At 46.2% G+C, this 14,437-nt stretch overlaps 1 protein-coding gene across 1 annotated transcript in view; it reads left to right on the top strand.

Moving 5' to 3' along the window:
- The window catches only part of IL2RA (interleukin 2 receptor subunit alpha), a 46,160-nt gene that overhangs the window by 19,289 nt on the left and 12,434 nt on the right, over nt 1–14,437 (top strand). The window contains exon 2 of the mRNA XM_043884192.1: nt 9,942–10,124. Within this exon, the coding sequence (XP_043740127.1) occupies nt 9,942–10,124 (183 nt within the window). The remainder of the gene's footprint in view (nt 1–9,941; nt 10,125–14,437) is intronic.

Genomic DNA, 14,437 nt, shown 5'->3' with positions numbered 1-14,437 from the left:
AGTCAGACACGACTGAGCAGCTGGAACACACACACAGATCGTTTGCTATCTTTTAAAATCGTTTCATTATTTTATCACTACCGCCATTGCTTCTTTTGGGTTTACTGGACACACTATCATAATATGTGCAAGTACAGATAGCTCCACTTCTTTTCTTTCTAGTATTTAGGCTGCTACGTGTTCTTTCATCCGATTGTGTTGACTAAAACCCCAATGGCAAGTTAAGTAGAAGAGGAAATAGTAGGTTTTGAGCACCGCTGGAGCACCAGAGGATGGTCAGATGGGAAGGTGAAGGTGACTTGAGCTCAGGGCTAGAGGTGTGCGTCTGGACGGGGCAGCACAGCATCCTTGCCAAGACCTCCGCTCAGAAGCCCAGACAAGCCTCTCGCCTCATCACTGAGGGTCCTCTAGCCAGGCGACCTTGCTGGGCAATCTCGGGCAATTCTCCAAACTTCACTGTGCCTCAGTGTCTCATTTGTAAAATGGTAGGAATCATGATAATATCTTCTTCATGGTGTAGTTGTCAGGATCCAATCAGGGCATATTTGTGAAAGCTTGTCATTGTTACTTTAAGACGAATTATAGACATGTACTCTTAAACTCTCCCAGTATTAATGTCTAAGATGGCAAACAATGATGGATATAATCTACAAAAACAAAAGCTTTGGGGTGGGGCCCTCAGTAATTTTTGAAAGCGTAAAGAGGTCTAACACCAAAAGGTTTGAGAATCACTGCCTTTGTCATATTGGTTGTTTAAAGAATTGAAATATGTCCAAGTTTGTTGGTCAATATCCGCTCTTTGAACTTCTCAAATGATCCATCTGCACTCCTTCCCCTGGCTCCCCCCACACGTCAGCAGCTGAAGGGTTACCGTGTGGCAGATGGGGGCTGTGGGACGCTGGCCTCACCCTTACACTGGCACCCCTCACATTGGTTCCTGACCCCCTGTATCCTGCTTGTTCAACACTTTGAATCTCACTCCTACAGAGAAACCAACTGCGTCACCCTCTGTGTTTTTGTGGTGACCTGGGGTCCATGCAAACCTTCTCTCCACATGCTGTCTTCTTCATCCCTGCTTCTTCCGACACATTTAAGTTTGCTATTTGAAATTATCTCCTGAAAGTAAAAATGAGATCTTTTTTAAAAGGTAGGCATGAGGGGGCTTCTTTGGTGGCTCAGGGATAAAGAATCCTCCAGCCAGTGCAGGAGACAAGGGTTCAATCCCTGGTCCAGAAAGATCCCACGTGCCGCGGAGCAGCTAAGCCCATTCTCCGCAACTACTGAGCCTGTGATCTAGAGCTGGGAAACTGCAACTACTGAAGTCTGTGTCCTAGAGCCTGTGCTTCGCAACAAGAGAAGCCTGGGCATTGCTAAAGAGCAGCCCCCACCCACCACAGCCAGAGAAAGCCTGAGCAGCAATGAAAACCAGGCACAGCCAAAATAGATATTAAAAAAAAAAAAAAAAGAAATAGTGTGAGTCGCTCAGTCGTATAAGACTCTCTGCAACCCCTTGGACTGTAGCCCGCCAGGCTCCTCTGTCCATTCTCCAGGTAAGAATATTAGGGTGGGTTGCCATTTTCTTCTCCAGGGAAATCTTCCCAACCCAGGAATTGAATTCATGTTTCCTATATTGCAAGCAGATTCTCTATTGTAAAAAAAAAAAAAAAAAGTCATTCCTTCAAAAAAAAGGTAGGCATGAAGGCAGTAATAGTAGGATTTCCTGTGATTCTGGTCCCATCGCCTTGAGCTGTGTGACTTCAGGCAACTGACTGAACCTCTCTGAACCTCAGTTCTCTGACGTGTAAGGTGGGGTGACAATCTCTCCCTTTGAGGGTTGCAGTGAGCTTGGAAGGTAATCTCTATGAAGGAGCAGCCACAGGCGGGGCTCAGATGTCACAGCTACTGTTATATAAATAGCCCCAAATGGAGGACGTGAGCTCTGAATTTTTCAAAGATAATGATCTGAATTCAACCACAACACTTCACAAACACTTCCCAGTGACCCAGATAGTAGAGGCAGAGCCCTGCCTCCAGCTAGAGGAGCTTCCACCGCTGGTGACAAGCACACTCGTTCCTGACGCTAGCAATGGGGAAGCACTGAACCGGATGTAGGGGCTCTGTCGTGTCCCAGGTTTGCAGCTATTCGTCTAATGGAACGAGGCCTATTTCCTCAATCAACAAAAGGGCAGGTTAACCTTAATTATCACTGGAGTCTCTCCCAGCTCTCAGACCCTGGGATCCTATTGAGATTAATGGTAAACATGTCCTGTAATATTTTAGTTTGCACCCGAAATACCTGCTTTTACTGAGGCTCAGACTGCTGGGTGGGCTCCCCAAGGAATTTGGAGACTGTCTCTTACATTTAGATAAATCTCTGAATATTCATTGGAAGGACTGAGGCTGAAGCTGAAGCTCCAATACTTTGGCCACCATCAGGTGTCCCGATGAGGTGCCCTCCTCAGGGAAAGACTGAGGGCAGGAGGAGAAGGGAGTGACAGAGGATGAGATGGTTGGAGGGCATCACTGACTTAATGGACATGAGCTTGAGCAAACTCTGGGAGATGGTGAAGGACAGGGAAGCCTGGCGTGCTGCAGTCCACGGGGTCACAAAGAGTTGGAGATGACTCAGCGATTGAACAACAGCAACAAATCTCGGGGTTCTTCTTAGATTTGACACAGATGAGTATTTTAAGGTCAAGAACCGCACCATTCCAAAAAAAAAAAAAAAGAACCGCACCATTTCTTCACCCAGTGCCCCAAACTTTAATGGCTCCTATGTCCCATGTGTAAAGTGCAGTAAACCGTCACCTAGAAGTTTCTGTGCTTAGTGAGCTATTCTGATGTCTACCCTCAGTCTCTAGCATATGGATGGCCAGGCAGATGGGCACACAGATGAAGCCAGGCACTCAGAGCTGGCCTGGCTGTTCGGGCAAACATAACTTGACCTTGATTTACTCGCAGGGTGAAGACTCTTATCTCAGACCTTGTCCACATCCTTTCGAAGCCCCTTCCCTTTCCTTGTCTTTCATGTTACTCACACAGGCCACAGGGGCCATATGCGTGCTCTTTTGTTTTCAGCAACATCAGAAAAGAATAAAAAAAAAAACACTCACCTAATCCACAACTGTTTTCACCCATCCACCTTTCCTCCAGCCAAGGGAGTTCTCAGTGCACCCTCTCAGATGCTTTTCCTGGGAACAAAGTGCTCCAGAAGCAGCTTTAGCAGTGCCCAAGGACCCTGCTGATGGGCCCCTGGGGGAGGCGGGCCCCTGGGGGAGGCGGGCCCCCGGGGAGGGGGCAGCCACTGCTAAATGCACTCACCCTTTCATTTCAACAAGCCCCCCCGCAGGCCACATGTCTGCATGTCAAAGAGTGAGAGGCTCTGCTGCACACAAGTGAAGCAGAGTCCTCCCAGCTCTAGAGAATCAGACTTCCCGCTCAAAGGAACGACTTCCCTCCAGGTGTTGGTATTTCTGGTTAACTCAAGGGACACAAAAACACCTCAGCCCAAAACTCATCTTAGTTCTTTGTTGTTGCCATTGGCTAGTCATTAAATCATGTCCAACTCTTGGGGACCCCAAGGACTACAGCCCCCCAGGCTCCTCTATCCATGGGACTTTCCAGGCAAGAATACTGGAGTGGGTTGCCATTTCTTTCTCCAGGGCATCTTCCCAACCCAGGGATTGAACCCACGTCTCCTGCATTGGCACTTTACTACTGAGTCACCGGGGAAGCCCACATCTTAGTTCTATTCTCTTCTAAAAACAAAATGGCAAACACAAAGGATAGCTTTATGTTGGGGGGAGTGGCATTGAGAGCATACGCCAAACGAGAGAAAGGGTATCAGGATCCCAACTCCAATTAGGAAGCCCCAGTCTGCAGCTCTTGTCACTCCGACTGGGTGACCGGCTGCGTAGAGGAAGAGAAGGGACTGCCCTGCATCACCAAGTTTCTCATCTTTTATTAGAAACCCAAGCAGTAGGAGCTGTCCTTCTGGAAACAGCACCAGATGGTTGATGGTTTGGTCTAACGTTCAAATGGAGAGAGCAGGACCTCCCTGGTGGCCCAGTGGATAAGAATCTGCCTGCCAATTCAAGGGACACGGGTTCAACCCCTGGTCCGGAAAGATCCCACCTGCTGCAGAGCAACCAAGCCTGTTCGCCACAACTACTGAGCGCCTGCGCTAGAGCTGGTGAGCCACAGCTACTGAAGCCTGTGTGCCTAGAGCCCGCGCTCTGCATTAAGCAATGCCACCACAGTGAGAAGCCTGGGCATCCAACTTGCCACATTTAGAGAAAAGTCCACGCAAAGCAATCAAGACCCTGCACAGCCAAAAGTAAATAGATAAATCTTTTAAAAAAAAAAAAGAGAGAGAGAAGAAGAGGGAGAGGCAAGAAAGGACAGAACAGACGCCTGGGAGACAGAACGGCTGGTCTGGATCCTTAGTCTGTTGCAGTGCATCCAGCGGATGCCTCAGCGCTCTCTCTCCCCCGGCATGGGCATGGTGAGATGGAGGAGGTGAGGCTCCAGCAATCCACTGGAGGGTAAACAAAACAACGGAGACCAGAAGCAGGGAGTGGCCCAGGGGCCCCCACCCTCGTCCACCTTCCTCCCAGACCTGCATGGTGACACAGCCCAGAGCAAGGCAGCCCTCAGTGACTGCCGCCAGTGTCAGCTGGAGACGCTGAAAGTGCACGGATTCCTGCACTTCAGTTGAACAGGGAATTCCCGGAGGCCACACACCTACAAATATCCCAAGGGGAGGTGCACCCGGGCCAGTGTGGATGGAGGTGGGGTGGGTGCAGGGCGGAGGGACACGTGCGTGGGGTCCCGCCTGTGTCTTTCCAATTACCTGTCTCAGCTAAAATCCGAAATGAGACAGGAAACACTTTCGACATCAGAAGAGCTCAATTTTAACTCTCTGAGAATGGAAGCTCTTGGGGTTTGCAGGATTAATGATAATCACTGGCTCTCTTTCTGCCTCTGCCCACACGAAAGGTCGGAGGTGGCAAGACCATATCAGTGTTCCTCTGAGCCCCTGGTAGGACCCCGCCTGGGCCCCCAGTCCGAGCTCTGAGCATTCACCCTAAGTCCCAGCACCAGACTAGGAATGTACACAGTTCTTCTCCACTCCAGAAGCAGCACACACTTTCAATCCTCTCTGAAGAGAAGATAACATCCAATTTAGAAATGTATCGATGCTTTAAAAAGACAGAGAGAAAAACAGTTCCCTTCCCACTTGCAAAAACTTTTTCTGTGTTTGCCTCCTGAGTTGGGGAAATGGGCAGAGTGGAGAGCAGAGAAAGATTTCTGTTAGAAAGGCAGAGCCTCTGGTGGAAACAGGAAATAGATTTGGAAGTGTGGGTACAAGAGTAAAGGCGGAAAAAGCCCCTTTGCTGAACTCTGAAAATTTTAGAGTAAAACTAGGGAATGAGGGCAGCTGCCATGCTATGTGGGAAGAAAATTCATAAGGATAATACGAGGAAAGGGGATGTAAAGACATTTTGCTGAGTCACACAAACAGAATTGTCCTTCAACATGCCTCTGCTTCCCTGGTGGCTCAGATCATAAAGAATCTGCCTGCAATGCAGGAGGCCTGGGTTTGACCCCTGGGTCAGGAAGATCCCCTGGAGAAGGAAATGGCTATCCACTCCAGTGTTCTTGCCTGGAGAAGTCCATGGACAGAGGAGCCTGGCGGGTTACAGTACACGGGTTTGCAAAGAGTCGGACATTACTGAGCAACTTTCACTCACTCACTCCTCTGCAAGATTTCAGGAGAGAAGAGGCATTTTCCATTCTTTTTTTTTCCTTTTAAGATGTTGTACTGCTGTTTCTTTTATGACCTCTCTGAGAAGGACTTTAAAAAAAAATCCCAGATTTAATCCTATTAAAAAGAACACCCCACCCTCTGTCTGCCTTTGCTGAACACCCTCCCACCCCACCTTCTTCAGATGACATCTGGATCAGTCTTTGCATGGTTCCAGGGCAAAGGGTTATAGTCAAGTTCTTTACTAGTTCTTAGTTATAGATCAGGGAAGTTTCATTGCTTCTAGATTCCAGGAAAATTGCTTTGATAAAAAGCAAGTCCGTGGGAGTAAGAAGTTCTGACTTTCCCTTGTCCCCACATGACCTCCTCGATGCTCAGGCTAATTTATGATGATCCCGGAAATTTCCAGGGCCTAATTTAAAAAAGCATATCACCACGTAAATAGTTTTTAAGGACACCAAGTTGTCCCAAGGGCAATTTGCCTTGTTCTTTTCCAATTTCTGTATTTGGAAACTTTTTTGGTTTGTGATTGAGTTGTCAGATTCTGAATGCATCTGAGGTCAATCCTTGATTCTTTGTGCTAGTGAATAATCGTGAGAGTTGCTCTGTATACTTCTTACTGATTTTTTGGAAGTAAAATTACTTGCAGTGAAATGCACAGATCTGCAGTGTACAATTTTGATGAATTTTGGCCATTAACCAAAAATTTCAGAAATGGAGGTCTGATTGAAATAGAAAGGTGTTTATTTGGGGTTTGTTAGGGATACCCCAGAGAAGCCCTTGAGCAAGGGGGACAGGGCAAGGGTGGTGAGAATTGGGATATTGGGACTGACACTATTTATACTCTGTATAAATAGGTAACTAATGAGAACCTACTATATAACAGGGAGCTCTACTCTATGCTCTGTGGTGACCTAACTGGGAAGGAAGTCCAAAAAAGAGGGGATCTATGTACATCTCTGCCTGATTCATCATGCTGTACAATAGAAACTAACACAATATTGTAGTGCAACTAGACTCCAATAAAAACTAAGCAAAGAAGCCCTTGAATTGTCTCCCCCACTCCACCCCCAACAATAAAATAAGGGAGGCTTATAAAGGGAAAACCAAGGTTACAGTTAGTGACAGCAGGACTTGTTTACCAAGAATTATAGTTGGAGCTGGCAAGCCTAAGGGTGCTTGCTGAGTACCAACTGGTTGACATCTGAAAAGGCTGCACAGTTTCAAGGGGGGACCTTGAGACCCTCAGTTTGCAGCTGCTGGCAGGTATTGTTTTGAAAACGGTTGGTGGTGTCCTTAAGTTTGGTGCAATTCAGAGAAAATTCAAGTTCTTGGTGGTGCAGGGAAGTGTCTGGGAGCAGGTCTTCCATGGCCCCTGACTCCACTTTTGTGTGCCTGAACTGTGATGAGTCCATTATCATTTCAATTTGTCATTAGGACGAAGGTGTACACCCAAGGACCCATCATTTTCATTACCCATTGATTCGTTGCAGCCAGCCCTGCCCACCACACACAAACCCTGGCTTAATTTCTTTCTGTATACTAGTTTTGTCTTTTCTTGAACTTTATAGAAGTGGAATCAATGTGCGTGTGTGTTGTTTTATCTTCTTTTGTTCAACATAATGTTTTTGAGATTACTTAAAGCTACTATAAATGTTTAAGTGTTTTCATAGACACAAGATCTCACTCCTGCTGGATAAATACCCAGGAGTGGGATGGTCGGATCGTAGGGCAGGTATATGTTTAACTTCATTTTTAGAAACTTTGAATTTTCCAAAGTAGCAGCGTTATTTTCACTCCCACCAGTAATGTCAGCAAGTTACAGTCGCTCCCTGTCAACATTTGGTATTGTCAGTCTTGTATCTATTTTACCCATTCTAATGGACTCTTTCAACGTGGCTTCTGATTTGTTTTTCTGTGATGTCTAATGTTGTCTTGAGCACCTTTTCAACTGATTGCTGATAATCAGATATCTTCTTTGGAGAAGTGACTTGAACAATCTTTACCCACTTATTTATTGTATCCATCATTATGGTATCATACAGAGAAATTTCACTGCCCTAAAAATCCTCCGTGCTCCGAATATTCATATCTCCAGCCTCCCTAACCCTTGGCAACCACTGATTTTTCTTTTTTACTACCTTCATAGCTTTTCCTTTTCTAGAATGTCTTATAGTTAGAATCATACGATGTGTTGTATTTTAAGATTGTCATCTTTCACTTAGTAATATGCATTAATGTTTCCTCTGTCTTCTCTGGCTTGATAGCTCATTTCTTTTTAGCTCTGAATAACATTCCACTGTCTGAATTTACCACAGTTTATTTGTCCACTCATTTACTGAGGGACATCCAAGATTGCTTTTTCTGGACAGAGAAAAAAGGAGCTGAACTAGCATCTATTCTAGGACTATTATGTGCTGGGTGCTCTGCAAGTTACCTCGATATGTTATTTCACATAATTTAAAACAAATCAGTAAAATAATAATTATTATACAAATTTTACAGAAAAGGAAGCCGTGTCTTAGATAAGTAGCTGCAATAAAACTGTGTGGCTAGTAAGCTGGTGGAGCTACAATTTAGAGACCCAGCTTCCTTCCTTTTCCACCACACTGCATTTCTTGCCTTATGATTATTACAGTGACCAGAATTTAATTAAGTGACGGGGTTCCCAGGTGGCGCTAATGGTAAAGAACCCACCTGCCAAAGCAGGAGACATTAAGAGACTCGGGTGCGATCCCTGAGTCGGGAAGATTCCCTGGAGGAGGGCATGGCAACCCACTCCAGTGTTCTTGCCTGGGGAATTCCATGGACAGAGGAGCCTGGCAGGCTACGGTCCATAGACTCACAAAGAGTCAGAGATGACTGAAGTGACTCAGCATGTACGCATGCACATTATGTCACAGGTTCCTCTCAACTGCTGGCCCACTCGGCCATTCAAATTGCTGTTGTTTAGTCCCTTCTGGGTTAGAGGTGGGGCAAGCTGTTCACATTCTCCTCATCCTCTTGGGGGTGTTGGGAGGGTCCTGCATCCTGGATGAGGATGGGGTGGTCTCCAGGACGATGAGTGGCTGGGCAGAGTGTGAGGGCTCAGAGAAGCTCCACTCCATGCTGAGTGATTGACACACAACTGGCAGCTGGTCCTCTGCCGGCCGCAGGTACGGCCACCTGCCCAGAACTGATGCCCTTCTGCTGGGTGGTGAGGCCAGCTGCGGGCAGCCTGGCCGCCTCACTCTCTCCCACTTTCTGTGCCATCCTGTTCACTTCCTCCACACGGCCTATGACTTTTTCCTGAAAAATCTCATCTCTTGAAGCAGGGCAACGTGTCTAGAGACACACAGTGGAATCCCTGTTCTGATGAGACCAGCACGTTTCCCACCCCGTGATAGTTGGGTGTTCGGCCACTTCTTCAAGTGTCTTTAGTGGGGAACCAGTGATGCGTTTTTGGGCCACGGGAGGGTCAGGTTTTGTGGCGTGAGAAGAAATTTGGAAAACTCAGAGGTGGGTAGATGGGTGAGAAACACATTTCCTACTCACCACACACTGAGTAAACACTTTACAAATATTTCTCCCCCAAGAAAGGATTTCTCAACAGACACATTTCATCCCTCAGTTAAATCCGTGTGGCTTCCCCGGCTCCCCGCCTTTCCTCGTGTTAGTGAAATGAAATTTGCTCAGTCGTGTCCGACTCTTTGTGACCCCATGCACATGGAATTCTCCAGGCCATGGAATTCTCCAGGCCAGAATACTGGAGTGGGTAGCCTTTCCCTTCTCCAGGGGATCTTCCCAACCCCAGGATCGAACCCAGGTTTCCCGCATTACAGGAGGATTCTTTACCAGCTGAGCCACCAGGGAAGCCTTTCCTCATGTTCCTTGTGAAGAAACTATGCTTGCTCGGTGGGAGTCATCAGAATAAAACCCCAGTTGTTTCTACTCATTTAGTTTGAAAGACACTGTAGCTTGGAGAAGAACTTGGCTGAAGTTAAATTTTGAACCATCTCTGATCTGAAGGTTTCTGAAGAACCTTCAACAGCCTGAGTGTCTTTCCAGGAAAAAGTGGGGTACATGCCAATCCCTTAAATCAGGGGAAGAAATGTGGGATTAGATCATTTTGATGGTTGTCTGTGCCTGTGTTTGGAAGCTCCTGGATGACTAAGGTGCCTTTTTGTCTTGGCAGAGGTTTGTCACGATGACCCTCCGAGTCTCAGAAACGCCATGTTCAAGGTCCTCAGGTACAAGGTGGGCACCATGATAAACTGCGACTGCAAGACAGGCTTCCGCAGAGTGTCGGTCGTCATGCGCTGTGCGGGGAACTCCAGCCACTCTGCCTGGGAAAACAGATGCCTCTGCAACAGCATCTGTAAGAGTTTCCACTGGTAACCCCGAGGGAAGGAGAAAACTGTAGCAAAGAGGGAGGCAGGGCTCCCCCCAACTTTCCTTGGGGGCTGGGGGGGGGAGTAGAATTCGTTTACAATGTTGTTAGTTTCTGTTGGATAAGGAAGTGAATCAGCTACAAGTGTACATATATCCCCTCCCTCCTGAGCCTCCCTCCCACCCCTCTAGGTCACCACAGAGCACCGAGTCGAGCTCCCTGTGCGGTACAGCAGCTCCCTACTAGCTGTTTCACACACAGTAGTATATATATGTCAATGCTGCTCTCTCAGTTCATCCCATCCTCCCCTTCCCCTGCTGGTCCACATGTCCATTCTCTGCATCTGCATCTCTATTCCTGCCCTGCACATAGGTTCATCTGTACTGCTTTTCCATGATTCAGAAAGACACATGCACCTCAGTGTTCATTGCAGCACTATTTACAATAGCCAGGACATGGAAGCAACCTAAATGTCCATTGAGAGAGGAATGAATAAAGAAGATGTGCTACGTATATACAATGGAATATTACTCGGCCATAAAAAGGGATGAAATTGGGTCGTTTGTAGAGATTTGGGTGGACCTAGAGTCTGCCACACCAAGCCCTCAAGGAAACCACACTTTAAGAGGGTGTGGGGGGGCAGGCATTACACTAATAATTACTAAACAACTGAAAATAATCATAGTTCATAATGATGTGAACATAGCCTGGGAACAGAGCTGTTCTCCATAGCAACTGCACCACTGCTATTCTTCAGTTCAGTCCAGTCGCTCAGTCGTGTCCAACTCTTTGCAACCCCGTGGTTTGCAGCGGGCCAGGCTTCCCTGTCCTTTCCCAACTCCCAGAGCCTACTCAAATTCATGTCCATCAAGTTAGTGATGCCAGCCAACCACCTTATCCTCTGTTGTCCCCTTCTCTTCCTGCCCTCAATCTTTCCCAGCATCAGGGTCTCTTCAAATGAGTCAGCTCTTTACATCAGGTGGCCAAAGTATTGGAGTTTCAGCTTTAGCAACAGTCTTTCCAATGAATATTCAGGACTGATTTCCTTGAAGATTGACTGGTTTGATCTCCTTGCAGTCCAAGGGACTCTCAAGAGTCTTCTCTAATACCACAGTTCAAAAGCATTAGTTCTTTGGCACTCAGTTTTCTGTATGGTCCAACTCTCACATCCATACATGGCCACTGGAAAAACCATAGCTTTGACTAGACGGACCTTTGTTGGTAAAGTAACGTCTCTGCTTTTTAATATGCTGTCTAGGTTGGTCATAGCTTTTCTTCCAAGGAGCAAGCGTATTTTCATTTCATGGCTGCAGTCACCATCTGCAGTGATTTTGGAGCTCCCCAAAATAAAGTCTGCCACTGTTTCCATTGTTTCCCCATCTATTTGCCATGAAGTGATGGGAACAGATGCCATGATCTTAATTTTCTGAATGTTGAGTTTTAAGCCAATTTTTTCACTCTCTTCTTTCATTTTCATCATGAGGCTCTTTAGTTCTTCACTTTCTGCTGTAAGAGTGGTGTCATCTGCATATCTGAGGTTATTGATATTTCTCCCAGCAATTCTGATTCCAGCTTGTGCTTCATCCAGCCCAGCATTTCGCATGATGTACTCTGCATATAAGTTAAATAAGCAGTGTGACAATATACACTCTTGACATATTCCTTTCCCAATTTAGAACCAGTCGATTGTTCCATGTCTGGTTCTAACTGTTGCTTCTTGACCTGCATACAGATTTCTCAGGAGGCAGGTAAGGTGGTCTGGTATTCCCATCTCTTTAAGAATTGTCCAGTTTGTTGTGATCCACACAGTCAAAGGTTTTAGTGTAGTCAATAAAGCAGAAGTAGATGTTTGTCTGGAATTCTCTTGCTTTTTCTATGATCCAACAATCATAGGATGTTGGCAATTTGATCTCTGGTTCCTCTGCCTTTTCTAAATACAGCTTGAACATCTGGAAGTTCTTGGTTACTGTACTTTTGAAGCCTAGCTTGGAGAATTTTCAGCATTACTTTGCTAGTGTGTGAAATGAGTGCAGTTGTGTGGTAGTTTGAACACTCTTTGGCATTGCTTTTCTTTGGGATTGAAATGAAAACTGACCTTTTTGAGTCCTGTGGCCACAGCTGAGTTTTCCAAATTTGCTAGCATATTGACTGCAGCACTTTAGCAGCAACATCTTTCAGGATTTGAAGTAGTTCAGCTGGAATTCTATCACCTCCACTGGCTTTGTTCATAGTGATGCTTCCTAAGGCCCACTTGACTTCACATTCCAGGATCTCTGTTCTAGTTGAGTGATCACATCATCGTGGTTGTCTGGGTCATGAAGATCTTTTTTGTATAGTTCTTCTGTGTATTCTTGCCACCTCTTCTTAATATCTTCTGCTTCTGTTAGGTCCATACCATTTCTGTCCTTTATTGTGCTTATCTTTGCATGAAAAGTTCCCTTGGTTTCTCTAATTTTCTTGAAGAGATCTCTAAACATGTCCATTCTATGGTTTTCCTCTATTTTTTTGCATTAATCACTTAGACAGACTTTCTTATCTCTCCCTGCTATTCGTTGGAACTCTGCATTCAAATGGGTATATCTTTCCTTTTCTCCCTTCCTTTCACTTCTTTTCTCAGCTATTTGTAAAGCCTCCTCAGACAACCATTTTGCCTTTTTGCATTTCTTCTTGGGGATGGTTTTGGTAACTGCCTTCTATACAGTGTCACAAACTTCCATCCATAGTTCTTCAGGCACTCTGCCTATTAGATTTAATCCCTTGAATCTATTTCTCACTTCCACTGTATAATCATAGAAAGTGAAAGTGAAGTCGCTCAGTCATGTCCAACTCTTTGCAACCCCATGGACTGTAGCCTACCACAGTCCTCCATCCATGGGATTTTCCAGGCAAGAGTACTGGAGTGGGTTGCTATCTCCTTCTCCAGAGGATCTTCCCGACCCAGGGATTGAACCTGGGTTTCCCGAATTGTAGGCAGACGCTTTACCATCTGAGCCACCAGGGAAATGGGATTTGATTTAGGTCATACTTGAATGGTCTAGTGGTTTTCCTTGTTTCTTCAATTTAAGTCTCAATTTTGCAATAAGGAGTTGATGATCTGAGCCACATTCAGCTCCTGGTCTTGTTTTTGCTGACGGAATAGAGCTTCTCCATCTTCACCCGCAAAGAACAGAATCAATCTGATTTTGGTATTGACCATCTGGTGATGTCTACATGTAGAGTTGTCTCTTGGGTTGTTGGAAGAGGGTGTTTTCTATGACAGTGTTTCTCTTGGCAAAACTCTGTTCACCTTTGCCCTGCTTCATTTTGTACTCCAAGGCCAAACTTGCCTGTTACTCCAAGTGTCTCTTGACTTCCTACTTTTGCATTTCAGTCCCCTGTGATGAAAAGGACATCTTTTTTTGATGTTAGTTCTAGAAGGTCTTGTAGGTCATCATAGAACTGTTCGATTTCAGCTTATTCAGCATTAGTGGTTAGGGCATAGACTTGGATTACTGTGACATTGAATGGTTTGCCTTGGAAGCAGAGACCATTCTGTCTTTTCTGAGACTGCACACATTGCCATTCTTTAGGATGCCCTCTGACTCTTAGCCAACAAAAGTCGTCTAGTCAAGGCTATGGTTTTTCCAGTAGTCATGTATGGATGTGAGAGCTGAACTGTGAAGAAAGCTGAGCACCGAAAAATTGATGCTTTTGAACTGTGGTGTTGGAGAAGACTCTTGTGAGTCCCTTGGACTGCAAGGAGACCCAACCAGTCCATCCTAAAGTAGATCAGTCCTGGGTGTTCATTGGAAGGACTGATGCTGAAGCTGAAACTCCAGTACTTTGGCCACCTCATGCAAAGAGTTGACTCATTGGAAAATACCCTGATGCAGGGAGGGATTGGGGGCAGGAGGAGAAGGGGACGACAGAGGATGAGATGGCTGGATGGCATCACCGACTCGATGGACATGAGTTTGGGTGAACTCCGGGAGTTGGTGATGGACAGGGAGGCCTGGCGTGCTGCGATTCATGGGGTTGCAAAGAGTTGGACATGACTGAGCGACTGAACTGAACTGACTCTTAAATGACCTGCCTTCGGCAAACAGGAGTGACTGAGATTGCTCCTCTGGCCACCACACTCACCTCCATGCATGGTGTTGACAAGCTGATGGCCAGAACGGGGCCCCTTTGGGGGAGACACACAAACACAAACCATTCCACCAGAAAAGCTCGGGTCCTTCGGAGACACATTGTAGGCTACTATCATCACATACAGGAAGACTGCCTGGTGGGCTGGTGCTCTGCTGCCCATGAACAGGCCC

The sequence above is a fragment of the Cervus elaphus genome, chromosome 23, assembly GCF_910594005.1.
Source record: "Cervus elaphus chromosome 23, mCerEla1.1, whole genome shotgun sequence".
NCBI lineage: Eukaryota > Metazoa > Chordata > Mammalia > Artiodactyla > Cervidae > Cervus > Cervus elaphus.
Note: the sequence above shows the minus strand (reverse complement) of the source record. Positions and strands in the feature narration are given on the sequence as shown.